The sequence below is a fragment of the Anolis sagrei genome, chromosome 10, assembly GCF_037176765.1.
Source record: "Anolis sagrei isolate rAnoSag1 chromosome 10, rAnoSag1.mat, whole genome shotgun sequence".
Taxonomy (NCBI): Eukaryota; Metazoa; Chordata; class Lepidosauria; order Squamata; family Dactyloidae; genus Anolis; species Anolis sagrei.
The window spans coordinates 35004512-35031664 of NC_090030.1; the positions used below are offsets into that span (position 1 = coordinate 35004512).

General features: G+C 48.6%; 1 protein-coding gene across 2 annotated transcripts in view; it reads left to right on the plus strand.

Moving 5' to 3' along the window:
• Nucleotides 1-27153, plus strand: part of RNF128 (ring finger protein 128) — a 100910-nt gene that overhangs the window by 15773 nt on the left and 57984 nt on the right. The window contains exon 1 of one of the 2 annotated variants that reach the window (XM_060756511.2): nt 25704-26237. The exons of the other annotated variant lie outside the window; for it this stretch is intronic. Coding sequence (XP_060612494.2) covers nt 25799-26237 — 439 coding nt within the window. The 5' untranslated portion in view covers nt 25704-25798. Of the gene's footprint in view, nt 1-25703; nt 26238-27153 lie in introns of those variants that run through there. 2 annotated transcript variants of the gene reach the window in all.

Below are 27153 nucleotides of genomic sequence, written 5' to 3' on the forward strand. Positions count from 1 at the left end.
ATTCCTTATCTCGGCCCTTTCCATGACCCACCTGAAATAGGTTCTTGCCTCAGTGCAAGGGTTGAAAGGCCGGCCTGCCTCCCCGTCTCTATCTTTCTTTTCGAAGGTGGAATGGAAACGTTGCGGTGACGCCCTGAAAGCCGTCTTCCTGGCTCTGAGACCTGTACATTGTTGGGTGTGGATGCTCCCTGTGTTTTTTTACTACCTTCCCTTCAGCCATCCCTACAGATTAGCTATTTGTCGTGTCAGGGCAACCAGTCAATTGTATTACATTTCTAACAGAACAAAACAAACAAACAGACAAAACACAAAATTTGTGAGTTTGGTAGTTGATTAGATGTCCTTTGACCAGTATCTGGCCCCGTGGAGTGCCTCCGATGTTGCCGCAAGAAGGTCCTCCCTTGTGCATCATGTGGAAGAAGGGCTCAGGGTGCATTGCAGCAGGTGGTCAGTGGTTTGCTCTTCTCCACACTCGCATGTCGTGGACTCAACTTGGTGGCCCCATTTCTTGAGGTTGGTTCTGCATCTCGTGGTGCCAGAGCGCAGTCTGCTCAGCGCCTTCCACGCCGCCCAATCTTCTGTGTGCCCAGGGGGGAGTCTCTCATTTGGGATCAGCCATTGATTGAGGTTCTGGGTTTGAGCCTGCCGCTTTTGGACTCTGGCTTGCTGAGGTGTTCCAGTGAGTGTCTCTGTAGATCTTAAACAACTATTTCTTGATTTAAGTCGTTGACGTGCTGGCTGATACCCAAACAAGGGATGAGCTGGAGATGTCTCTGCCTTGGTCCTTTCACTATTGGCTGCTACTTCCCGGCAGATGTCAGGTGGTGCAATGCTCAGGTTGCATTGCAGCAGGTGGTCAGTGGTTTGCTCTTCTCCGCACTCGCATGTCGTGGATTCCACTTGGTGGCCCCATTTCTTGAGGTTGGCTCTGCATCTCGTGGTGCCAGAGCGAAGTCTGTTCAGTGCCTTCCAAGTCGCCCAGGGGGGAGTCTCTCATATGGTATCACCCATGGATTGAGGTGCTGAGTTTGAGCCTGCCACTTTTGGACTCTCGCTTGCTGAGGTGTTCCAGTGAGTGTCTCTGTAGATCTTAAACAACTATTTCTTGATTTAAGTCGTTGACGTGCTGGCTGATACCCAAACAAGGGATGAGCTGGAGATGTCTCTGCCTGGGTCCTTTCACTATTGGCTGCTACTTCCCGGCGGATGTCTGGTGGTGCAATGCTCAGGTTGCATTGCAGCAGGTGGTCAGTGGTTTGCTCTTCTCCGCACTCGCATGTCGTGGATTCCACTTGGTGGCCCCATTTCTTGAGGTTGGCTCTGCATCTCGTGGTGCCAGAGCGAAGTCTGTTCAGTGCCTTCCAAGTCACCCAGGGGGGAGTCTCTCATCTGGTATCACCCACGGATTGAGGTGCCGAGTTTGAGCCTGCCACTTTTGGACTCTCGCTTGCTGAGGTGTTCCAGCGAGTGTCTCTGTAGATCTTAGAAAACTATGTCTTGATTTAAGTCAGATTTAACACAGACATTTATTTATTTATTTATTTATTTGCTGCATTTCTTGACCGCCGTTCTCAGCCCTAGGGCGACTCACGGCGGTGTACAACATATAAAAGGCATTTTACAAAAACAATAACGAAATATCAACATATCAACAATTCAACAACAATATAATGACACTAAACAATCCGCTCCGTCTCATCGTAGAATCATAACCAATCTCGTAATCCGTATTCCGTTCCAGTCGTCATTGCCGGTTATTTTAGCACTTAGTTAAATGCCTTCTCAAATAGCCATGTCTTTAGGCTCTTACGGAAAGACATAAGGGAGGGCGCCTGCCTGATGTCTACAGGGAGAGTGTTCCACAGCCGGGGGGCCACCACCGAGAAGGCCCTCTCTCTCGTCCCTGCCAGCCGTGCCTGTGAGGCAGGCGGGATCGAGAGAAGGGCCTCCCCAGACGATCTCAAGGCCCTCGTGGGCTCATAGGCTGAGATGTGCCTTTCACCTTAAGAACAGACAAGCATCCCGAGCTCTGAGGATGATTACCTGGGAAGGAATCCCACTGGAGCATTGCAGCGCACCCAAATACCTGGGAGTCACCCTGGACCGTGCCCTGACCTACAAGAAGCACTGCCTGAACATCAAGCAAAAAGTGGGCGCTAGAAACAATATCATACGAAAGCTGACTGGCACAACCTGGGGGTCACAACCAGACACAGTGAAGACATCCGCCCTTGTGCACACCCAAATACCTGGGAGTCACTATGGACCATGCTCTGACCTACAAAACGCACTGCCTGAACATCAAACAAAAAGTGGGCGCTAGAAACAATATCATACGAAAGCTGACTGGCACAACCTGGGGGTCACAACCAGACACAGTGAAGACATCCGCCCTTGTGCACACCCAAATACCTGGGAGTCACTATGGACCATGCTCTGACCTACAAAACGCACTGCCTGAACATCAAACAAAAAGTGGGTGCTAAAAACAATATCATACGAAAGCTGACTGGCACAACCTGGGGATCACAACCAGACACAGTGAAGACATCCGCCCTTGTGCACACCCAAATACCTGGGAGTCACTATGGACCATGCTCTGACCTACAAAACGCACTGCCTGAACATCAAACAAAAAGTGGGCGCTAGAAACAATATCATACGAAAGCTGACTGGCACAACCTGGGGGTCACAACCAGACACAGTGAAGACATCCGCCCTTGTGCACACCCAAATACCTGGGAGTCACTATGGACCATGCCCTGACCTACAAGAAGCACTGCCTGAACATCAAGCAAAAAGTGGGCGCTAGAAACAATATCATACGAAAGCTGACTGGCACAACCTGGGGATCACAACCAGACACAGTGAAGACATCTGCCCTTGCGCTGTGCTGCTGAGTATGCATGCCCAGTGTGGAACACATCTCACCACGCTAAAACAGTGGATGTGGCTCTGAATGAGACATGCCGCATTATCACAGGGTATCTGGAGAAATCACACTGCTTAGCCGGTGTTGCACCACCTGACTTCCACCGGGAAGTAGCAGCCAATAGTGAAAGGACCAAAGCAGAGACATCTCCAGCTCATCTCTTGTTTGGGTATCAGCCAGCACGTCAACGACTTAAATGCCTAGAGATTAGCTAATATCACGCCAAAGAAAAAAATAATCATAACATCCCCGTGGTCTGTGTTGCAAAGTGCAGTTAGATTCCCAGCGAGGAAAAGAGCTGATCCAATACAATCATGGAATGTCCTTCCGCTAGACCCGTGTTTCTCAACCTTCCTCATGCTGCAGTGCCTTAATACAGTTTCTCTTGTTGTGGTGACCCCCAAACATAAGATTATTTTCATTGCAACTTCATAGCTATCATTTTGCTAATATCAATATCTGATATTAATGAGACATGCCGATATTAATGAATATCTTAAAGATATTAATGAATATCTTTCCACCTGCTACTAAGGAGGCTGTCCAGGTCCTGAACCGGTGCTTGGCCGCTGTGACGGTCTGGATGAGGGCGAACAAATTGAAATTGAATCTAGACAAGACAGAGGTCCTCCTGGTCAGTCGCAAGGCCGAACAAGGCATAGGGTTACAGCCTGTGTTGGCGGGGTCACACTCCCCCTGAAGACGCAGGTTCGCAGCTTGGGTGTGACCCTGGACTCATCGCTGAGCCTGGAAACCCAGATTTCGGCGGTGACCAGGGGAACATTTGCACAGCTCAGGCTTGTGCGCCAGCTGCGCCCGTACATTGGGAAGTCTGACTTGGCCACGGTAGTCCACGCTCTGGTTACATCCCGTTTAGACTACTGTAACGCTCTCTACGTGGGGTTGCCTTTGAAGACGGCTCGGAAGCTCCAACTAGTCCAACGCTCGGCAGCCATAATTTTAACAGGAGCGGAGCGCAGGGAGCATACAACCCCCCTGTTGCGCCAACTCCACTGGCTACCGATCTGCTACCGGGCTGAATTCAAAGTGCTGGCGTTGGCCTTTAAAGCCCTAAACGGTTCCGGCCCAAGCTACCTATCTGACCGCATCTCTGCCTATGAACCCACCAGGACTTTGAGATCTTCCGGGGAGACCCTGCTCTCGATCCCGCCTGCTTCTCAAGCTCGGCTGGCGGGGACGAGAGATAGGGCCTTCTCGGTGGTGGCTCCTCGGCTGTGGAACGCCCTTCCTACGGACATTAGACTAGCACCATCTCTAATGGTATTCCACAAAAAGGTGAAGACCTGGCTGTTTGTGCAGGCGTTTGAGTAATTTAGTGCAATCTGGTAATGGCACATAGGAATGGAACAATGGACGACGAACCTGGACTACGCTTGGATGATGAGAAGATTGGGAACGGTTGTTTTTCGTAATAATTGTGCATTGTAATGGCTTATTGGTAATTTATGGATAATGTGTTAAGTCAATTGTTATATGTTGCATGGAACCACTGCTGTTTCTACTGTTTTGACTGTTTGTGAACCGCCGTGAGTCGCCTTCGGGCTTGAGATACAGCCGTATAGAAGCAAAGTCAATACATAAATAATAATAAATAAATATGCAGGATGTATTTTGATTCACTGGACCAAATTTGGCACAAATACCCGATACGCCCAAATGTGAATACTGGTGGGGTTGGGGGGGCATGGATTTTGTCATTTGGGAGTTGTAGTTGCTGGGATTTATAGTTCACTTACAATCAGAGTATTCCGAACTCCACCAACGTTGGAATTGAACCAAACTTGGCACACAGAACTCACATGACCAACGGAAAATACTGGAAGGGTTTGATGGCATTGACCTTCCAGTATTTGGGTTTGGTGGCATTAAACAGAGGCTGGATGGCCCTCTGTCAGGGGTGCTTTTGAATGCAATATTCCTGCTTCTTGGCAGAATGGGGTTGGACTGGATAATGGCCCAGGAGGTCTCTTCCAACTCTTTGATTCTATGATTCTATGATTCTATAATTCTATGACCTTGAATTTTGGAGTTGTAGTTCACCTACATCCACAGATCACTGTGGACTCAAACAATGATGGATCTTGACACGAAGATTCAATACACCCAAATGTGAACAAATCGTGGGAGTTCTGTGTGCCATATTTGGTTCAGTTCCATCATTGGTGGAGTTCAGAATGCTCTTTGATTGTAGGTGAACTATACATCCCAGTAACTACAACTCGTATATGTCAAGGTCTATTTTCCCCCAAGAGCGCCTCAAGAGCGCCCCTGGGCAAAATCAAGTATACCGGAAATGCTTACTTTGCGTAAGGGTTGAGCCACCCCGGCCTACAACCAAAGAGCATTCTGAACTCCATCAACGATGAAATTGGGTCAAATGTGGCACACAGAACTCCCATGACCAACATAAAATATTGGAAGGGTTTGGTGGGCTTTGACCTTGAATTTTGGAGTTGTAGTTCACCTACATCCAGAGATCACTGTGGACTCAAACAATGATGGATCTTGGCACGAAGATTCAATACACCCAAATGTGAACAAATTGTGGGAGTTCTGTGTGCCATATTTGGTTCCGTTCCATCATTGGTGGAGTTCAGAATGCTCTTTGATTGTAGGTGAACTATACATCCCAGTAACTACAACTCCCAAGTGTCAAGGTCTATTTTCCCCCCAGAGCGCCTCAAGAGCACACCCTGGGCAAAATCAACTATACTGCAAATGCTAACTTTTGTGTAATGGGTTGAGTCGCCCCGGCCTACAACCAAAGAGCATTCTGAACTCCATCAATGATGGAATTGGGCCAAATTTGGCACACAGAACTCCCATGACCAACATAAAATATTGGAAGGGTTTGGTGGGCTTTGACCTTGAGTTTTGGAGTTGTAGTTCATCTGCATTCAAAGAGCACTGTGGACTCAAACAATGATGGATTTGGATCAAACTTGACATGAATACTCAATATGCCAAAATGTGGACTGAGACAGCCTTGGTCACCTTGGTAGATGATCTTCGCCAGGAGCTGGACAGGGGGAGTGTGTCCCTGTTAGTTCTGCTGGACATCTCTGCGGCCTTCGATACCGTTGACCACGGTCTCCTTCTGGGACACCTCGCAGGAATGGGTCTCGGGGGGACCGTCCCTTTCTTGAGGGATGGTCCCAGAAGGTGTTATTGGGTGACACCTGTTCAGCCCCACAACCGTAGTCGTGTGGAGTCCCACAGGGCTCAATCTTGTCCCCGATGTTATTTAACATCTACATGAAGCCGCTGGGAGAGATCATCCAGAGTTTCGGACTAAGGTGTTACCTCTACGCAGATGATGTCCAGATCTGTCACTCCTTCTCACCTGTCACCAAGGAGGCTGTCCAGACCTTGAACCCGTGCTTCACTGCTGTGTCGGACTGGATGAGAGCTAACACATTGAAATTGAATCCAGACAAGACAGAGGTCCTCCTGGTCAGTCGTAAGGCCGAACAGGGTATAGGGTTACAGCCTGTACTGGATGGGGTGACACTCCCCCTGAAGATGCAGGTTCGCAGCTTGGGAGTGATCCTGGACTCATCGCTGCGCCTGGAAGCCCAGGTCTCGGCGGTGGCCGGGAGAGCTTTTGCACAATTAAAACTTGTGCACCAGTTGCGCCCGTACCTTGGGAAGTCGGATCTGGCCACAGTGGTCCACGCTCTTGTTACATCCCGATTAGATTACTGCAACGCACTCTACGTGGGGTTGCCCTTGAAGACTGTTCGGAAACTTCAACTGGTCCAACGAGCGGCAGCCAGATTGCTCCCCGGAGCGTCATACAGGGAGCATACCACCCCTCTGCTATGTCAGTTCCACTGGCTGCCAATCCAGTTCCGAGCACAATTCAAAGTGCTGGTTTTTGACCTACAAAACCCTATACGGCTCCGGCCCAGTGTACTTGTCCGAACGTATCTCCCTCTACGTCCCGCCTCGGAGTTTATGATCTTCTGGGGAGGCCCTGCTCTTGGTCTCACCTCTATCACAAGTGAGGTTGGCGGGGACGAGGAGCAGGGCCTTCTCGGTGGTGGCCCCTCACCTGTGGAATTCACTCCCCAGGGAAATCAGATCATCGGCATTCCTCCTTTCCTTTAGAAGGAAATTAAAAACATGGATGTGGGAGCAGGCGTTTGGGCAATCTGGCAGATAAATAAAGGACAACGACGACTGATAGGAATGGACAATGTGGAATGAATTTATGGATTCTGAGCTGGCGAACGTTGAGCATGAGTTTGGCTTTATTGACTGTGATATGTAATTGATTGTTTTAACTGTTATAACTGTTTTAATTGCTGTGGAGTTTGGGGGAAGTAAACTTGACATTTAGGAGTTGTAGTTGCAGGGATGTATAGTCCACCTACAATCACTGCTTTAGACCAAACTTGAATGCCGTGGTTTTTTGAGTCTCGGTCTCCTTCCTCCACGGATGCACCTGAATGGCATTCTTCCCTGGCGCTGGGCAAAGGGCTGTTTGGTGAGGGGCCCCTCCCTGCCATGTGAACAGCAGCAGCAGTGCAAATATTGGCTGTTTTTGTGGCAGGCGAAGAGAAAATCTGAGCGAGCAAAGTACAGACTGCCCAAGGACACGGCTCTGGAAGTGGTCGGTTCGTTCCAAACCGAGAACGCTCGTTGAGTCCAGTGCTGGATGTTGAGTCAACATATAGTTAAAGGCTGTCATCAGGCTTGTTTTCCTTGCCCTGGAGACTAGGACTAGGCACAGGTTCAAAACACCGGAAAGTTTTCCAAACAGAACTTCCTGACTGTAAGAATTGCTGTTCAGCTGTGGAACTCTCTGCCGCAAGGAGCATCCTTCCTTGGAGACTTTTAAACAGAGCCTGGATGGCCATCTGTCGGGGGTGCTTTGATTGTGCTTTTCCTGTGTGGCAGGGGGTTGGACTAGATGGCCCAGGTGGTCTCTTCCAATTATATGATTCTATTATTAGGAAGACAGTAAAACAATAAGAGCTGTTCAACAGTAGAACTCACTGCTTCGGAGTCCAGTGCAGGCTCCTTCCTTGGAGGCTTTTAAACAGAGGCCTTACGTATTTTCTGTTGGTCATGGGGGTTCTGTGTGAGACGTTTGGTCCCATTCTGTCTTTTGTGGGGTTCAGAATGCTCTTTGATTGTAGGTAAACTATAAATCCCAATAACAACTCCCAAATGACAACTCCCAAATGACAACTCCCAAATGCCACGTTTGGTTCAATTCCATCATTGGTGGATTTCAGAATGCTCTTGGATTGTAGGTGAACTTGATTGTAGGTGAACTATAAATCCCAGTAACTACAACTCCCAAGTGTCAAGGTCTATTTCCCCCAAACTCCATCTCTGTTCATATTTGGGCATATGGAATATTCGTGCCAAGTTTGGTCCAGATCCATCATTGTTTGAGTCCACAGTGTTCTCTGGATGTAGGTGAACTATAACTCCCAAAATCAAGGTCAATGCCCACTGAACTCTTCTAGTGTTTCTGTTGGTCCTATGTGCCACGTTTGGTTCAGTTTCATCATTGGTGGATTTCAGAATGCTCTTGGATTGTAGGTGAACTTGATTGTAGGTGTACTTGATTGTAGGTGAACTATAAATCCCAGTAACTACAACTCCCAAGTGTCAAGGTCTATTTCCCCCAAACTCCATCTGTGTTCATATTTGGGCATATGGAATATTCATGCCAAGTTTGGTCCAGACCCATCATTGTTTGAGTCCACAGTGTTCTCTGGATGTAGGTGAACTATAACTCCCAAACTTAAGGTCAATGCCCCCTGAACTCTTCTAGTGTTGCGGCGTTAGGAAAGTTGAGAACCACTGCTCTAGATGCATCCTTGGTAGAGTTCAGTATCTCTCTCTGGCTGCAGGGTAAACTATAATTCCCACTATGGTGAGCCAATCCCCTCAAAACCCTTCAGTAGGTTGAGTTAGTCATGGGGGTTCTATGTGCCAAATTTAGTCCAGGACTATCATCGGTGGAAGTCACCATTTCTTTGGTTGTGGGTGAACTACAACTCCCAGAAAGGAAGGCCAGTTCCTTCCAAACTCCTCCAGTAATCAAATTTTGACATATTGGATCTGTGTGCCAAGTTTAGTCCAGATCCATTGATGTGGCTTTGGTGGAGTTCAGAGTGCTCATCGATTGCAGGAGAACTATAAATCCCAGCACCTACAACTCCAAAATGTCCAGGCCAATTCCTCTCCAAACCCAAGACTATTCCAATTTGGGTATATCAGGTATGCGTGCCAAGTTTAGTCCAGATCCCCTTCTAGTACTTTCTGTTGGTTATGGGAGAACTGTGTGCCAAGTTTGGTTCAATTCCATCTTTGGTGGAGTTCAGAATGCTCTTTAATTGTAAGTGGACTATACATCCCTGCGACTACAACTCCCAAATGTCAAGTTTATTTCCCCCAAACTCCACCGGTGTTCACATTTGGGCATATTGAGTATTTGTGCCAAGTTTGGATCCATAGTGTTCTCTGGATGTAGGTGAACTATAACTCCCAAACTCAAGGTCAATGCCCACTGAACTCTTCTAGTGTTTCTGTTGGTCCTATGTGCTACGTTTGGTTCAATTCCATCATTGGTGGATTTCAGAATGCTCTTGGATTGTAGGTGAACTTGATGGTAGGTAAACTATAAATCCCAGTAACTACAACTCCCAAATGACAAAATCAGTTTTTTCGAGTTAGTAAATGTCTTGTGGCCAAATTTGGGCTGTATTCTTCAGTTTTCAACTCAGAGCAGGGATCTTGGGCTGTTTAAACCGGATGGCACAAGAGGAGGCGAGTGGTGGAAGGAGATCCGGTTTGACTAGAACCAGGGTTTGGGGAAGTTACTCATTTGCTCTCCAGAATCCCTTCGGCAGCAATCGCCAAAGCCGGAGAGAAGAGGACACGAGAGCCATGTGGAAATATTGGAAAGGGCACGAGAGGTCTCTTCTCGGATTGCACTCCGCTTAGGACCAGTCGGTTCCACACTCAGCCTGAATAAATGGACCTTTCGCCTCTGGACTTAAGTTTAATACTATCAATATTAAAAAAACCTCTTAAATTACAACAGCCAAACAACAGACTAGAAACAATCAGGGACATCTAATCACCTCTCAACAAAAGGTTGCCCCAGGCACTGCCAGGCCATCAAATGCTAATCAAGGTGGCCAGTTGAAACATTCCCACCTAGCTCCATCAGACAAGAGTTCTCTGCCCCCACCCTGGTCATTCCACAGATATATAAACTCATTTTCCTAGTTCCAACAGACCTCACTACCTCTGAGGATGCTTGCCATGGATGCAGGCGAAACGTCAGGAGAGAATTAGTTTAGATTCGAGAGATGATGGGCCAAAACTAACATAATGAAGTTCAACAGTGACAAATGCAAGAGACTCCACTTAGGCAGGAAGAACGAAATGCAAAGAGACAGAATGGGGGACGATGAGGCCTGGCTCGAGAGCAGGACGTGTGGAAAAGATCTTGGAGTCCTCGTGGGGAGGAAGGGGAACATGAGCCAGGAATGTGATGTGGCGGCAAAAAAAGCCAATGGAATTTTGTCCTGCATCAAGAGGAGCCTCGTGTCTAGATCGAGGGAAGTCGTGCTCCCCATGCTCTATTCCACTTTGGTTAAACCACACCTGGAATATTGTCTCCAATTCTGGGCACCACAATTCAAGAGAGATATCGACTCTAAGCTGGAATGTGTCCAGAGGAGGGCGACTAAAATGATCAAGGGTCTGGAAAACAAGCCCTATGAGGAGCGGCTTAAGGAGCTGGGCATGTTTGGCCTGAAGAAGAGAAAGCTGAGAGGAGATATGATAGCCATGTATAAATATGTGAGAGGAAGCCACAGGGAGGAGGAGGGAGCAAGCTTGTTTTCTGCTTCCCTGGAGACTAGGACACAATGGAACAATGGCTTCAAACTACAAGAGAGGAGATTCCATCTGAACATAAGGAAGAACTTCTTGTGAGAGCCGTTCAGCAGTGGAACTCTCTGCCCCAGAGTGTGGTGGAGGCTCCTTTTTTTTGGAAGGAGGAGATTCCATCTGAACATGAGGACAGGGGTGGCTCGTCCATTACGCGAAGTAAGCGGTCACAGAACACTTTTTTTTGCCAGGGGCGCAGAGGCGCCTCTGTAAATGCCCCTCGACCGCCACTTGAGGAGCCCCCCCCCCCTCAGCTCACAACAGCCCTAGCAGTCCGGGGGGAGCCTCGGCTTTCTTGCCTCGCTGCCGGGCGATCCTCTTCCCAAAGGGGCCGGGCCCTTGAGCTTCGCCTCGCCCCTCTCGTTCCTGCTCCACCCGGCCACCGGGTGCACGAGCAGAGCCGGCACTCAATCGTTCTCCGCGTTTGATCCCTTCCCCATGACCGGCTCCCTTTCCCGATCCCCCGGCACTCCACCCGCCTCCTCTCCCCTCCCCAATCTGTGGGTGGGCCAAGGGGTGGAGCTGTCATGTCTGGCCCGCTTTGGGTCCGGAGGCGTGTCTGAAGACCCCAGCGTGTGCACCAAAAGTCGCCTCTTCTCCTGACTTTCTCTTCAGCCATTGGGACCAAGAGAGAGAGAGAGAGAGAGCCCCTCCGGATGGAGGTATCTCCCACCTCCGCTCCCTCCTTTGTTTGTGCTCCTACCTTCAGGAAAGGTGGGCATCTCCACCTCTCTCTCTCTCTCTCTCTCTCTCTTGGTCCCAATGGCTGAGGAGAAAGTCAGGAGAAGAGGTGACTTTTGGTGCACACGCCGGGAACTTCAGGCACACCTCCGGACCCAAAGCGGGCCAGGCAAGGGAGCAAGTGCGGCAAGTGTAGTTACTGGGATGTATAGTTCACCTACAATCAAAGAGCATTCTGAACTCCACCAATGATGGAATTGAACCAAATATGGCACACAGAACTCCCACGATGAACAGAAAATATATATCAATGATTGGTTGGGGGGGGGTCAAAATACTGTTTGCTTACCGTTGAAAATTACTTAGGGCCGCCTCTGGTCATAGATGCAGGCAAAACGTCAGGAGGGAATGCCTCTGGAGTATGACCATATAGCCCGAAAAAACCTATGACAACCTAGTGATTCCGGCCATGAAAGCCTTCGACGAGACACTGCTCCCTTTGTGTTAACCACTTTTGAGCCTCCTTTGGAATATAAATACTAATAGTACTTCCTTGGAAAGCCATGCTTTCTTGAATCCAGGGACCGACAAAGACTTGTCGCATTCTGTGTTATTTTGGAACTACAACTTCTGGAATTCCCTGACAGACTTGGAGAGAGCTCCCGGGATGACCTGCCTCAGGCGGCACATTCTGCTTTCGTCATAGATGACACATTATGATTCACTTGGCCATTGCAATATTTTTATCCTTGTGCCAACGTAACTTCGCTAACTTGGGCAAGTCAAAGGCCTCTTTTTACTCTGTTAGTCTCTATAAATAAATCCCAGCAACTACAACTCCCAAATGTCACGGTCAATTTTCCCCACACTCCACCAGTGTTCACATTTGGGCAATTTGAATATCCATACCAAGTTTGGTTCAGATCCATCATTGTTTGAGTCCACAGTCCTCTCAGGATGTAGGCGAACTACAGCTCCAGAACTCAAGGTCAATGACTATCAAAATCAGAGTTCAGAATGCTCTCTGATTGTAGGTGAACTATACATCCCAGCAACTACAACTCCCAAATGTCACGGTCAATTTTCCCCACACTCCACCAGTGCTCACATTTGGGCAATTTGAGTATCCGTGCCAAGTTTGGTCCAGATCCATCATTGTTTGAGTCCACGGTGCTCTCTGGATGTAGGCGAACTGAAACTCCCAAACTCAAGGTCAATGACTACCAAACCCTTCCAATATTTTCTGTTCGTCATAGGAGTTCTGTGTGCCTAGTTTGGTTCAATTCCATCCTTGGTGGAGTTCAGAATGCTCTCTGATTGTAGGTGAACTATAAATCCCAGCAACTACAACCCCCAAACGTCAAAGTCTATTTTCCCCACACTCCACCAGTGTTCACATTTGGGTAGTTTGGGTATCCATACAAAGTTTGGTCCAAATCCATCATTGTTTGAGTCCACAATGCTCTCTGGATGTAGGCGAACTACAACTCCCAAACTCAAGGTCAATGACTACCAAACCCTTCCAGTATTTGCTGTTGGTCATGGGAGTCCTGTGCGCCATGTTTGGTTCAATTCCATCCTTGGTGGAGTTCAGAATGCTCTCTGATTGTAGGTGAACTATAAATCCCAGCAACTACAACCCCCAAACATCAAAGTCTATTTTCCTCACACTCCACCAGTGTTCACATTTGGGTAGTTTGGGTATCCATACAAAGTTTGGTCCAGATCCATCATTGTTTGAGTCCACAGTCCTCTCTGGATGTAGGCGAATTACAGCTCCCAAACTCAAGGTCAATGACTATCAAAATCAGAGTTCAGAAAGCTCTCTGATTGTAGGTGAACTATAAATCCGAGCAACTACAACCCCCAAACATCAAAGTCTATTTTCCCCAAACCACCAGTGTTCACAGGAATCGGATGAAGAGTGGCAAAGAAAGAGATTCCGGGATATAATCACGGGATTCATTTGAGGAATTCTCTGGGGATGATGGGTCACAAAGTGGGGAAGACGGGGATGAACCTGTGGATTGGACTAAGGTAAAGGAAGTGCAAGTTGTTTGTGCGGAGCCAACATCTAGTGATACATTTATGGGATTTTCTGGGAGTGAAGACTGGCAATCGGGGAGTCCAACTGAGTCTTGGGGAGATCTAAGTCTTGATAGGAGATGGAGAAGATGGATGGTTGGGCGAAGGACTTCACGTGAAGAGTTGGGAGCAGTTGCAAGAGATAATCATGGGGCGGTGGTCAGTTCGTCTTCTGATGAGGATGTGTAGATAAAGATGGGTTTGGGAATGAGGGATCTTTGCAGAAGGCAAGGTGTTGGTACAATCGTGTATTGGGTACTGTCTGGACTTGTCGCTGCCTGTTTTGTGTTCGGCATTGGTTTGGGATCTGCAGGTAACTGTTCCTGATCATGTGTGCTTTCAACTTGGATTGGATTCTTGTGAGTGTGGATTTCTCCCTTCCTTGACCTTGGACCGGCTTGACGACGACGCTGCTACTGTGGACTTTGGAGCTTCACTACTTTGGAACTCTCTTGCTATGACTTAATCATGGGGCGGTGGTCAGTTCGTCTTCTGATGAGGATGTGTAGATAAAAATGGGTTTGGAAATGAGGGATCTTTGCAGAAGGCAAGGTGTTGGTAAGATCGTGCATTGGGTACTGTCTGGACTTGTCGCTGCCTGTTTCGTGTTCGGCATTGGTTTGGGATCTGCAGGTTACTTTCCCGATCGTGTGTGCTTTTGACTTGGATTGGATTCCCGTGAGTGTGGATTTCTCCCTTCCTTAACCTTGGACCGGCTTGAGGACGACACTGCTACTGTGGACTTTGGAACTTCACTACTTTGGAACTCTCTTGCTATGACTTGCTTATGACTACTTTGGAACTCTCTTGCTATGACTTAACTCTCTTGCTATGACTTTCCCGATCGTGTGTGCTTTCGACTTGGATTGCATTCTTGTGAGTGTGGATTTCTCCCTTCCTTGACCTTGACGCTGCTACAGTGGACTTTGGAACTTCACTACTTTGGAACTCTCTTGCTACGACTTTGGACTTCAGCTGACTACGCTTTTCTCCCTGCGGCTTCACTGCTTTTGTTAACCAGTTGCATACTGTGCCTTTTCGTGTGATTTCGGAGTACTGTGTTTAATCCGGTTGGAGCGGTGGTCGGTTCGTCTTCTGATGATTATGTGTAGATAAAAATGGGTTTGGGAATTAGGGATCTTTGCAGAAGGCAAGGTGTTGGTACATTCGTGCATTGCGTACTGTCTGGACTTGTTGCTGCCTGTTTCGTGTTCGGCATTGGTTTGGGATCTGCAGGTTACTTTCCCGATCGTGTGTGCTTTCGACTTGGATTGGGTTCTCGTGAGTGTGGATTTCTCTCTTCCTTGACCTTGACGCTGCTACTGTGGACTTTGGGACTTCACCACTTTGGAACTCTCTTGCTACGACTTTGGACTTCAGCTGACTACACTTTTCTCCCTGTGGCTTTACTGCTTTTGTTAATACTGTGCCTTTTCGTGTGATTTCGGAGTACTGTGTTTAATCCGGTCCTTTTATCCGGATAATCTGGAGGGCCACCATGATGGCATTAGCGAGGCTGAGAAACAATGTCCTAGTCTCTCTCTCTCTCTCTCTCTTTTTTTTTTTTAATTTCAAGTTTTTGAAAAATGTGCATTAAATACGATGGTGCATTACAGGAGTAAATACGGGGTAGTCAAGTGCTACAAACTGGGGATTGCACTCCAGAAAAATCTCTTTTTCTGCCTCATTGACTTTGCATTGCATGCCTGCCTTTGGCTGGAGGAGGAGTTGAATGTTGTAGAGCGGGGAGAGCGGCAAGTCTAGGCATGCCCCTTGGTCCGGGGGTCATCCTTTCCCTGATGCTTCTGAGTTGTCCCATCAACTGTGTCATCTCTTTGGTCACATGGAAAGTCCAGGCCTCCCTTCTTGTGTAATTGTCTCCCCAAAGGGGAACAGAAAGGAGGGAAAGAAGGCCTTCTGATTCACCCCCAGCAAACGGAAACAACACCAGACTTGAGTAAAGACCCGGATGAATCAACGCGTCCTGTCCTGTCTTTCCATCTGGACAAGTCTGGACATTACTTACTTACTTAGGCAATCCTTCGTAGTCTGAGGATGATGGTCCTTCAAGAGTGGTATCCTGGGGGTCTGTAGGAAGGCAGTCCCAACCAGGGTTGGCTTGATGTGCCTTCTTCTTGGCAAGTTTCTCTCTTTCGCCCTCTATCCGTGCCTCTTAACATTCGACAGCACTGCTGGTCACAGCTGACCTCCAGCTGGAGCGCTCAAGGGCCAAGGCTTCCCAGTTCTCAGTCTCTTACTTACTTCTCAGTTACTTACTTACTTACTTAGGCAATCCCTCGTAGTCCAAGGATGATAACCCTCCAAGTGTAGTATCCTGGCGGTGGGTCCATAGGTGACTGTGGAGCCCTATTCTTGCTCTGCATCTTCTCCCACAGTGAGGGCACTGGTTTCCAGGTGGAAGGCGGTCCCGGTCGGGGTTGGCTTGCCGTGCCTTCCTCTTGGCACGTTTCTCTCTTTCGCCCTCCATCCGTGCCTCTTCAAATTCATCAGCACTGCTGGTCACAGCTGACCTCCAACTGGAGCACTCAAGGGCCAGGGCTTCCCAGTTCTCAGTGTCTACGTCAGAGGACCATCGCTTCAGTGCTGGTGGTCTTTGCTTCTTCTTCCAGCATGCTGACATTTGTCCGCTTGTCTTCCCAAGAGATTTGCAGGATTTTCCGGAGGCAGCGCTGATGGAATCGTTCCAGGAGTTGCATGTGACGTCTGTAGACAGTCCACGTTTCGCAGGCATAGAGCAGCCTTTGGAGGATAATAACATTATAAACAAGCTCCTTGGTCTCCCTATGGATGTCGAATTGTGGCAATCTGTAACCCGCCTTGAGTCGCCGTATGGCTGAGAAAGGCGGGCGATAAGTATTGTAAATAAATAAATAAATATTCCCCGTAGTAACCTATGGATTTATTTTTTATTTGTCGTGTCAGGACAACCAGTCAAATAACATTACATTTCTAACAGAACAAAGCAAACAAACAGACAAAATACTAAATTTGTGAGTTTGGTAGTTGGTTAAATGTCATTTGACCAGTATCTGGCCACTTGGAGTGCCTCTGGTGTGGCCGCAAGGAGGTCCTCCATTGTGCATGTGGCAGGGCTCAGGTTGCATTGCAGCAGGTGGTCAGTGGTTTGCTCTTCTCCGCACTCGCATGTCGAGGATTCCACTTTGTAGCCCCATTTCTGAAGGTTGGCTCTGCATCTCGTGGTGCCCGAGCGCAGTCTGTTCAGCGCCTTCCAAGTCGTCCAGTCTTCTGTGTGTCCAGGGGGGAGTCTCTCATCTGGTATCAGCCATTGATTGAGGTGCTGGGTTTGGGCCTGCCACTTTTGGACTCTCGCTTGCTGAGGTGTTCCAGCGAGTGTCTCTGTAGATCTTAGAAAACTATTTCTTGATTTGAGTCGTTGGCATGCTGGCTGATACCCAAACAGGGGATGAGCTGGAGATGTCTCTGCCTTGGTCCTTTCACTATTGGCTGCTCCTTTCCGGCGGATGTCAGGTGGTGCAATACCGGTTAAGCAGCGTAATTTCTCCAGTGGTGTAGGGCACAGACACCCCGTGATAATGCGGCATGTCTCATTAAGAGCCACATCTACTGTTTTAGCGTGGTGAGATGTATTCCACGATAAATAAATAAATAAATAATAATATTGTATTACATCAGGGATTTCATATTGACCGCTCTACAGGAGTTCCCTGGATGAGGATAACGTTATATCTTTTATTACAACACAGAGTTGCGAAAAGGTGCTTCTTCTTTTTTGGGACCACACCATCCATCATATGGTTAGCTGACCATCGGGATGGACGTGAAGGACAATTCCCGTGTTTGGAATCGATGACCCTCTTCTTCTCCGAAGGAAAATTACACAAGCCCAAGCCTTTATTTAACTTCTTCAGACATCAAACAAATCCCGTGCAAACTCTTTTCCCAGCAGGCCTGTTTGATCAACGTTATCTCCCATGGGGTTGGTTTCAGGAGGAGGAGAAGTCCTTTCTCCGGCACACAAACCTCCTTCTATATTTAGTCCAAGCAAAGGGCAACCCTGCTTTCAACCCGACGGGGAATTCACGCCGTATTTCCTCTTCTCCAAGCAGCACCCGCCCTTCCACCTTCCACGGATTTTGAAACTTCGGGACTGTCATGTCATCATTACACATTCCCTGGAAATTAGTATAATTGGAGTATTTTGCAGGAAGGGAAATGGCTCTGTCGAAGGTGATGCCTTAAATCCGGTCACGGCACCTGATATAACCAGTGGCAACTGGAAATTCGTGGAGAGGTCAAGGAAGCACCTTATGAATTTGACAGGGTAATAAAGAGATTGCAAGAAGATTATCCCAAATCAGCCCTAGGCCGGTGCTTCTCAACCTTTCACAAATAGGCTCCCTTCATTTCCTGTTTTGAGTTTTAGAGGAACCGAAACATACGTGATTTGTAACAGGCCTGGACTGAAACACACCAGCCCGGGGGCGACTCACAGCGGTGTACAACATAGAAAGAACAAGGTTCAAAATTCAAAACACAATCTAAAATATCCAAAGTCCAACAATTAACAAAAAACATCATCATCACAAAACATCATCATTACTGCAAAAGCCATTCCGAGTCGTCTCATCGTCCAAACCACAATCCAGTATCATTTCCGTTGTTCCATTCCTATAGTCATTACCAATCATTGCACTTCTTGTTCGAACGCCTTCTTGAACAACCAAGTCTTTAATTTCCTGTGGAATATCATCAGGGAAGGAGCCAGTCTGATGTCCACGGGAAGGGTGTTCCACAGCCGGGGAGCCACCACCGAGAAGGCCCTATCTCTCGTCCCCACCAGCCGTGCTTGAGAAGCAGGCGGGATCGAGAGCAGGGCCTCCCTGGAAGATCTTAAAGTCCTGGTGGGCTCGTAGGTCGAGATGCGGTCGGATAGGTATCTTGGGCCAGAACCGTTTAGGGCTTTATAGGCCAACGCCAGCACCTTGAATTGAGCCCGGTAGCAAATCGGCAGCCAGTGGAGCTGGTACAACAAGGAGGTTGTATGCTCCCTGCGTCCCGCTCCTGTTAGAATCATGGCTGCCGCACATTGGACCAGTTGGAGCTTCCGGGCCGTCTTCAAGGGCAACCCCACGTAGAGAGCATTGCAGTGGTCTAAACGAGATGTAACCAGAGCGTGGACTACCGTGGCCAAGTCAGACTTCCTGAGGTACGGGCGCAGCTGGCGCACGAGCCTAAGCTGTGCAAATGCTCCCCTGGTCACCGCCAAGACCTGGGGTTCCAGGCTCAGCGATGAATCCAGGATCACACCCAAGCTGCGAACCTGCATCTTCAGGGGGAGTGTGACCCCTTCCATCCAGCACAGGCTGTAACCCTATGCCCTGTTCGGCCTTGCGACTGACCAGTAGGACCTCTGTCTTGTCTGGATTCAATTTCAATTTGTTCGCCCTCATCCAGACCGTCACAGCGGCCAGGACTCGGACAGCCTCCTTAGTAGCAGGTGGGAAGGAGTGACGGAGTTGGACATCATCCGCGTACAGATGACATCGCACCCCGAAACTCCGGATGATCTCTCCCAGCGGCTTCATGTAGATGTTAAACAGCATGGGAGACAGTATTGAACCCTGTGGAATCCCACAAGACAAAGGTCGTGAGGTTGAACAGGTGTCCCTCAATAACATTTCATTGCGTGTTGCACCTCAGAGTAGATTCACCTTGCGGAAAACACCAAACTGCACACAACCAGAAGTCTTTATAGTTTATTAAAAATAAAAAGTCAAAAGTTCTTAATGTTTCAAACGATCAATATCGCATATCACTTGGAGCTTAATCCAAAAAGGCACCAGCAAAGCAAAACCCAAGAGAACATGACAAAGTCCTGAAACCATGAACACAAGAAGATAATCCAGACAAAGGCCAGCTTCTTAGTTGAATGAAAAGTTGCTCTGACAAAAGTTTGGTCTCAAATACACCGCTTAATATTCTTTGCAAGAGGCGTTTCTTTGGTCTCTGGCCTCCCTCTTGTTAGCTATTCTCACACTCCTTCGAACTCGGAATGAACAACAACAAGGAGACCAATGTGTTGCTTGGAAGAGGTGACGATCAAGGGCAAGATGGATGGATGGCATCCTTCAAGGGACTGGCTTGATCTTGAAGGAGCTGGGAGTGGTGACGGCCGACAGGGAGCTCTGGCGTGGGATGGTCCAGGAGGTCATGAAGAGTCGGAAATGACTGAACGAATGGACAACAACAAGGAGACCAATGTGTTGCTTGGAAGAGGAAGAGGGGCCGACCAAGGGCAATGTGGATGGATGGCATCCTTGAAGTGACTGGCTTGACCTTGAAGGAGCTGGGGGTGGTGACGGCCGACAGGGAGCTCTGGTGTGGGCTGGTCCATGAGGTCATGAAGAGTCGGAAACGACTGAACGAATGAACAACAACAAGGAGACCAATGTGTTGCTTGGAAGAGGGGCCGACCAAGGGCAATGTGGAGAGATGGCATCCTTGAAGGGACTGGCTTGATCTTGAAGGAGCTGGGGGTGGTGACAGCCAACAGGAAGCTCTGGTGTGGGCTGGTCCAGGAGGTCACAGAGTCAGAAACGACTGAACGAATGAACAACAAGGAGACCAATGTGTTGCTTGGAAGAGGAAGAGGGGCCGCCCAAGGGCAAGATGGATGGATGGCATCCTTGAAGGGATTGGCTTGAGCTGGGGGTGGTGATGGCCGACAGGGAGCTCTGGCGTGGGCTGGTCCATGAGGTCACGAAGAGTCAGAAACAACTGAACGAATGAACAAGAACAAGGAGACCAATGTGTTGCTTGGAAGAAGAAGAGGGGCTGACCAAGGGCCAGATGGATGGATGGATGGCATCCTTGAAGGGATTGGCTTGAGCTGGGGGTGGTGACGGCCAACAGGGAGCTCTGGCGTGGGCTGGTCCAGGAGGTCATGAAGAGTCGGAAATGACTGAACGCATGAACAACAAGGAGAACAATGAGTTGCTTGGAAGAGGAAGAGGGGCTGCCCAAGGACAAGATGGATGGATGGCATCCTTGAAGGGATTGGCTTGAGCTGGGGGTGGTGACGGCCAACAGGGAGCTCTGGCGTGGACTGGTCCATGAGGTCATGAAGAGTTGGAAACAATTGAACAAATGAACAACAACAAGGAGACCAATGTGTTGCTTGGAAGAAGAAGAGGGGCCGACCAAGGGCAAGATGGATGGATGGCATCCTTGAAGGGATTGGCTTGAGCTGGGGGTGGTGACAGCCAACCGGGAGCTCTGGCGTGGGCTGGTCCATTTGGTCATGAAGAGTCGGAAATGACTGAACGAATTAACAACAATAAGGAGACCAACGTGTTGCTTGGAAGAGGAAGAGGGGCTGACCAAGGGCAAGATGGATGGATGTTATCCTTGAAGGGATTGGCTTGACCTTGAAGGAACTGGGGGTGGTGCCGGGCGACAGGGAGCTCCGGCGTGGGCTGGTCCATGAAGTCACAGAATCAGAAACGACTGAACGAATGAACAACAAGGAGACCAATGTGTTGCTTGGAAGAGGAAGAGGGGCCAACCAAGGGCAAGATGGATGGATGGCATCCTTGAAGGGACTGGACTGACCTTGAAGGAGCTGGGGGTGGTGACGGCCGACAGGGAGCTCTGGCGTGGGCTGGTCCAGGAGGTCACGAAGAGTCGGAAATGACTGAACGCATGAACAACAAGGAGAACAATGTGTTGCTTGGAAGAGGAAGAGGGGCCGCCCAAGGGCAAGATGGATGGATGGCATCCTTGAAGGGATTGGCTTGAGCTGGGGGTGGTGACAGCCAACCGGGAGCTCTGGCGTGGGCTGGTCCATTTGGTCATGAAGAGTCGGAAATGACTGAACGAATTAACAACAATAAGGAGACCAACGTGTTGCTTGGAAGACGAAGAGGGGCTGACCAAGGGCAAGATGGATGGATGTTATCCTTGAAGGGATTGGCTTGACCTTGAAGGAACTGGGGGTGGTGCCGGGCGACAGGGAGCTCCGGCGTGGGCTGGTCCATGAAGTCACAGAATCAGAAACGACTGAACGAATGAACAACAAGGAGACCAATGTGTTGCTTGGAAGAGGAAGAGGGGCCAACCAAGGGCAAGATGGATAAATGGCATCCTTGAAGGGACTGGCTTGATCTTGAAGGAGCTGGGGGTGGTGACGACCGACAGGGAGCTCCGGCGTGGGCTGGTCCAGGAGGTCACAAAGAATCGGAAACAACTGACCGAATGAACAACAACAGCAACAATTTCTCTCCTTACATCTCTAAGATGTTTTCGAACTTAGGTAAACAGTGAGCTGGGCTGACAGTTGGGTGCTCATGCCGACCTAGGGCTTCAAGCTGGCAACTTTTTGGTGGTGATTGACCGGCTGTGCTATAGTTTTACAAGGGCCTTTCGCCTTCTCAGCCTCATCCAAATACAACTCCCATCAGCCATGGCAGTTAAAGCGGTTTCAAATTAGGCAAAGCCCCAACTATTTTGGTCATCGAAGTCCAGTCTGTTTTCCTCTTCGTAATGAAAAGGAAATAAGGCCCAATGGGTTGCCATTGCTGGTCAACGTCAGCCCGCACCTTTGTACCAAAAATAACCTGTGTTGGTTTTTCCACGCTCAAAACGTTTCGAAAGGTATAAACAGAGAGGAGGGGCGTTTCTCCATTCATCATCATCACCATCATCCTCCTCTTGGGAGTGCAATTCAAGGCAAGGTGTTTGCTGAAGGATTTTCTAGATCTGGTCACTGGAAGGAAAGCTTGTTGGCCCCCCAAAATTGGAGCTCCTGTTTGCTGTCCCCTGGTAGATAATATAATGTCGGAATTTCCTCGCCCTGTTTCTTTGATTTCGCCAAACAATCAGACTTTCCAGCCTTTGAAGAATGGGGAGGATTGGGACTCTGTTGCCTCCGAGGCTTAAACGAGAGTGGACGTCCATCTCTTTGTACACAGGAGGGTCATTCAACGTCTCGCAATCTAGAGCCGCCGGATTATCCAAGTTCCAGCTCCGATATCAGCATTGTTTGGCTATCGGTCAGATTTGGAATAATACCGACCAGGATCGGGGAAACAATGATCTCCTGCCCTTTGGGAGCGCTCTCGGGGTGGTTCCAAGATCAAAGGCAACAGGCATGTGCAAAATACCCAGGAAGCAAAGGCAATGTCTGGGTTGTTGTAAGTTTTTCGTTCTATATGGCCATGTTCTAGAAGCATTCTCTCCTGACGTTTCGCCTGCATCGATGGCAAGCATCCTCAGAAGTTGTGAGGTCCTTTGGCAATAACATTGTGTTTTGTGTCTTGTAAAAAATGCTTTTTTGGCTATGCAGAAAAGTCACAACAATATAGGCCCCGATATTGGGAACGGAATTTGGAACGAATTAATTCCGCACTGTAGTTGCTCCCATTGTGTTTACAATGGGTGCATCTACACTGCGGGAATTAATGCGGTTCGACGACAGTTTTAACTGCAGTGTGTCCATCTCATAGAATCTTGGGAGCTGTAGTTTCATAAGGACTTCTCTGCCAAAGAGGGCTGGAGACTCGCATTCAGCCACAACTGCATTCATTCAACAGTATTTATGTGCCTTTCAATGCTTCCAAAATTGGTGTGTCTGTAAGTATGTATGTGTATATGAGTGTGTGTATGCATGTGTGTGTGTATATATAAATATAAATATATATAAATACTAGCCATCCCCTGCCACACATTGCTGTGGCCCAATCTGTGTATATGTGTTGTGTTTGTGTGTTTATTTGTGTATATGTGTGGTTTTGCGCATGCGTTCTAAGGTATATATGCATATATGGAGTGTGTATATGTATGTATATATGAATGGGTGTATATAGATATATGTATGTGTATATATGTGTGTGTGTATTTATATATATGTATGAATGTGTATATGCATATGTGTTTATGAAAGTATATATGAATGTGTATATACAGATATATGCATGTGTATATATTTATATATGGGTATATACATATGTGTGTGTGTGTATATATATATGTATATGTGTGTATATTTATATGTATGTATGAATGTGTATATGTTGTATATGTGTTTATGAAATTATATATGGATGTGTGTCGCATGTATGTGTATATGTGTGTGTGTATGCATGTGTGTGTGTATATAAATATAAATAAATAAATATATATATACTAGCCATCCCCTGCCACACATTGCTGTAGTCCAATCTGTGTATATGTGTTTTGTGTGTGTGTTTATTTGTGTATACATGGTTTTGTGCATGCGTTCTAAAGCATATATGCATATATGGAGTGTGTATGTATATATGAATGGGTGTGTATATATATATATATATATATATATATATATATATGTATATATTTATATGTGTGTATATATATATGTGTGTGTGTGTGTGTGTATTTATATGAATGTGTATATGCATATATATTTATGAAAGTATATATAAATGTGTGTATATAGAGATATATGTATCTGTATATATGTATATATGTATATATATATGTATATATGTGTGTGTGTATTTATGGATGAATCTGTATATGCATATGTGTTTATGAAAGTATATATGAATGTGTATATAGGTATATGCATGTGTATATATTTATATATGGGTATATACATATGTATATATATGTATATGTGTGTGTATTTATAAGCATGTATGAATGTGTATATGTTGTATATGTGTTTATGAAATATATATGGATGTGTGTATATAGAGATGTCTGTGTGTGTGTGTATGAATGGGTATATAAAGAGCTATATGTATATGTGTATATATGTATGTACTAATGTGTGTGTATAGAGCTATATATGTCTATATGTGTGTATATTTATATATGTATATGTGTATGTATCTATATATGTGGGTGGGTGTGTATCACACTCTTATCTGTGGCGGTGCCTTTAAGGAGGGGCGTGGCTAGCTCTTAAGCCCCGCCTCTCTAGTCTCTCCCTTGTCTGCGAATACGAGAGGCGTGGCTTCCTCCAAGCCCCGCCTCCCTCCAAATCTCTCCCTTATCAGTGGCTGTGTGTTTTTAAATAGAGGCGGGGCTTGGAGGAAGACACGCCTCTATTTAAAACACACCGCCACAGATAAGGGAGAGAATGGAGGGAGGCGGAGCTTGGAGGAAGACACGCCTCCCTCCATTCGCTCCCTTGTCTGTGGAGGTGTGTTTTTAAATAGGGGCGTGGCTTTCTCTCAAGCCCCGCCTCCCTACATTCTCTCCCTTATCTGTGGAGGTGCGTTTTTAAATAGGGGCGTGGCTTCCTGTAAGCTCCACCTCCCTCAATTCGCTCCCTTTGGTGGTGTGTTTTTAAATAGGGGCGTGGCTTCCTCCAAGCCCCGCCTCTCTAGTCTCCCTTGTCTGTGAACATGAGAGGCGTGGCTTCCCTCCAAGCCCCGCCTCCCTCAGCTCCCTTAACTGTGTCGGTGCGTTTTAAATAGAGGCGTGGCTTCCTCCAAGCCCCGCCTCCCTCCATTCTCTCCCTTATCTTTGGCGGAGTGTTTTAAATAGAGGCGGGGCTTGGAACATTTAAAACATTCCGCCACAGATAAGGGAGAGAATGGAGGGAGGCGGGGCTTGGAGGAAGCCACGCCTCCCTCTATTCTCTTCCTTATCTGTGGCTGTGCCGTTTTAAATAGGGGCGTGGCTTCCCTCCAAACCCCGCCTCCCTCCATTCTCCCTTATCTGTGGCGGTTCGTTTTTATGAGGGGCGTGGCTTCCTCCAAGCCCCGCCTCCCTCAAAATCTCTCCCTTATCAGTGGCTGTGCCGTTTTAAATAGGGGCGTGGCTTCCCTCCAAACCCCGCCTCCCTCCATTCTCCCTTATCTGAGGCGGTTCGTTGTTTATGAGGGGCGTGGCTTCCTCCAAGCCCCGCCTCCCACCACTCTCTCCCTTGCCTGTGGAGGGGCGTGGCTTCCTTATAAGCCCCGCCTCTCTCCCGTCTGACTTGTCTGTGGCGGAATCTTTTAGTAAGGGGCGTGTCTTCCCTCCAAGCCCCGCCCCTCCGTAGTTTCCCCCTGTCGGTCCGACCGGGGAAGCAGTTCGGGAGGCAGAGGCGTCCGCGAGGGTTGCTCTTGTTCCCTCGGCGCATGCGCAGTTGCCCATCCCGCCTTTCCTGAGGTAAACTCGGCGATGGCGGCGTCGTTGTGGGCGCTGTCGTTGCTTCTTGTGGGCCTTCCCCGTTTGGCGGGCTCCTCGACGGCGTGGTCGGCGTGGCTGAACGTGTCGTGGTCGCGTGCGGGGTCCGGGAACGAGAGCGGGTGGAGCGCGGGCGAGAGCGGCCTGTTCGGGCAGGACTCCCCGCTGAGGGGCGCCTGGGGCCGGGTGGCGGCGCCCGAGGAGGCCGCGCGCGAGGCCTGCGGGGAGCGCGTCAACTTCACCGCCTCCCCCTCCTCCCCCTCCCACTCGGGGGCCACTCCGGAAGGGCCCTGGCTGGCCCTGGTCCGCCGCGGAGGGGGGTGCACCTTCAGCCACAAGATCCTGGCCGCCGCCCTCCGCGGGGCCCGCGCCGTCGTCGTCTTCAACGCCCCCGGGGGGCAAGGCAACGAGGTCCAGGTCATGATCCACCCGGGTGAGTCCTCTCTCTCAATGCCGCAGCACTCATGGTCGCAGCTGAACTCCGGTTGGAGCTCTCCCTTTGTTCCTCTCTGAATGCCACAGCACTGATGGTCACAGCTGAACTCCAGTTAGAACTTAAAGGGTTTCCAGTTCTCTCTCGGTGCCACAGCACTGTTGGTCACAGCTGACCCCCAGTTAGACCCCTCCATTTGTTCCTCTCTCAATGCCACAGCTGACCTCCAGTTAGACCTCCCCATTTGTTCCTCAGAATGCCATAGCACTGCTGGTCACAGCTGACCTCCACTTAGACCTCTCAATTTGTTCCTCTCAGAATGCCACAGCACTCTCAATGCCACAGCTGACCTCCAGTTAGACCTCTCCCTTTGTTCCTCTCTCAATGCCACAGCACTCTCAATGCCACAGCTGACCTCCACTTAGACCTCTCAAGGTACAGGGCGTTTATACAGTTCTCTCTCGGTGCCACAGCACTGCTGGTCACAGCTGACACCCAGTTAGAGCTCTCCATTTGTTCCTCTCTGAATGCCACAGCACTGATGGTCACAGTTGACCCCCAGTTACACCTCTCCATTTGTTCCTCTCTCAATGCCACAGCACTGCTGGTCACAGCTGACCTCCAGTGAGAGTTCTCAAGCGCCAGGGCTTTCCAGTTCTCTCTCGGTGTGTCTCTGCCACAGTTTTTAAGGTTGGCTTTGAGTCTGTTGAAACTAGGAAAATTGGGTTTATATATCTGTGGAATGACCAGGGTGGGACAAAGGACTCTTGTCTGCTGGAGCTAGATGGGAATGTTTCAACTGACCATCTTAAAATCCTAGAGTTGGAAGAGACCTCCTGGGCCATCATCCAGTCCACCCCCATTCTGCCAAGAAGCAGGAATATTGCATTCAAATCACCCCCGACAGATGGCCATC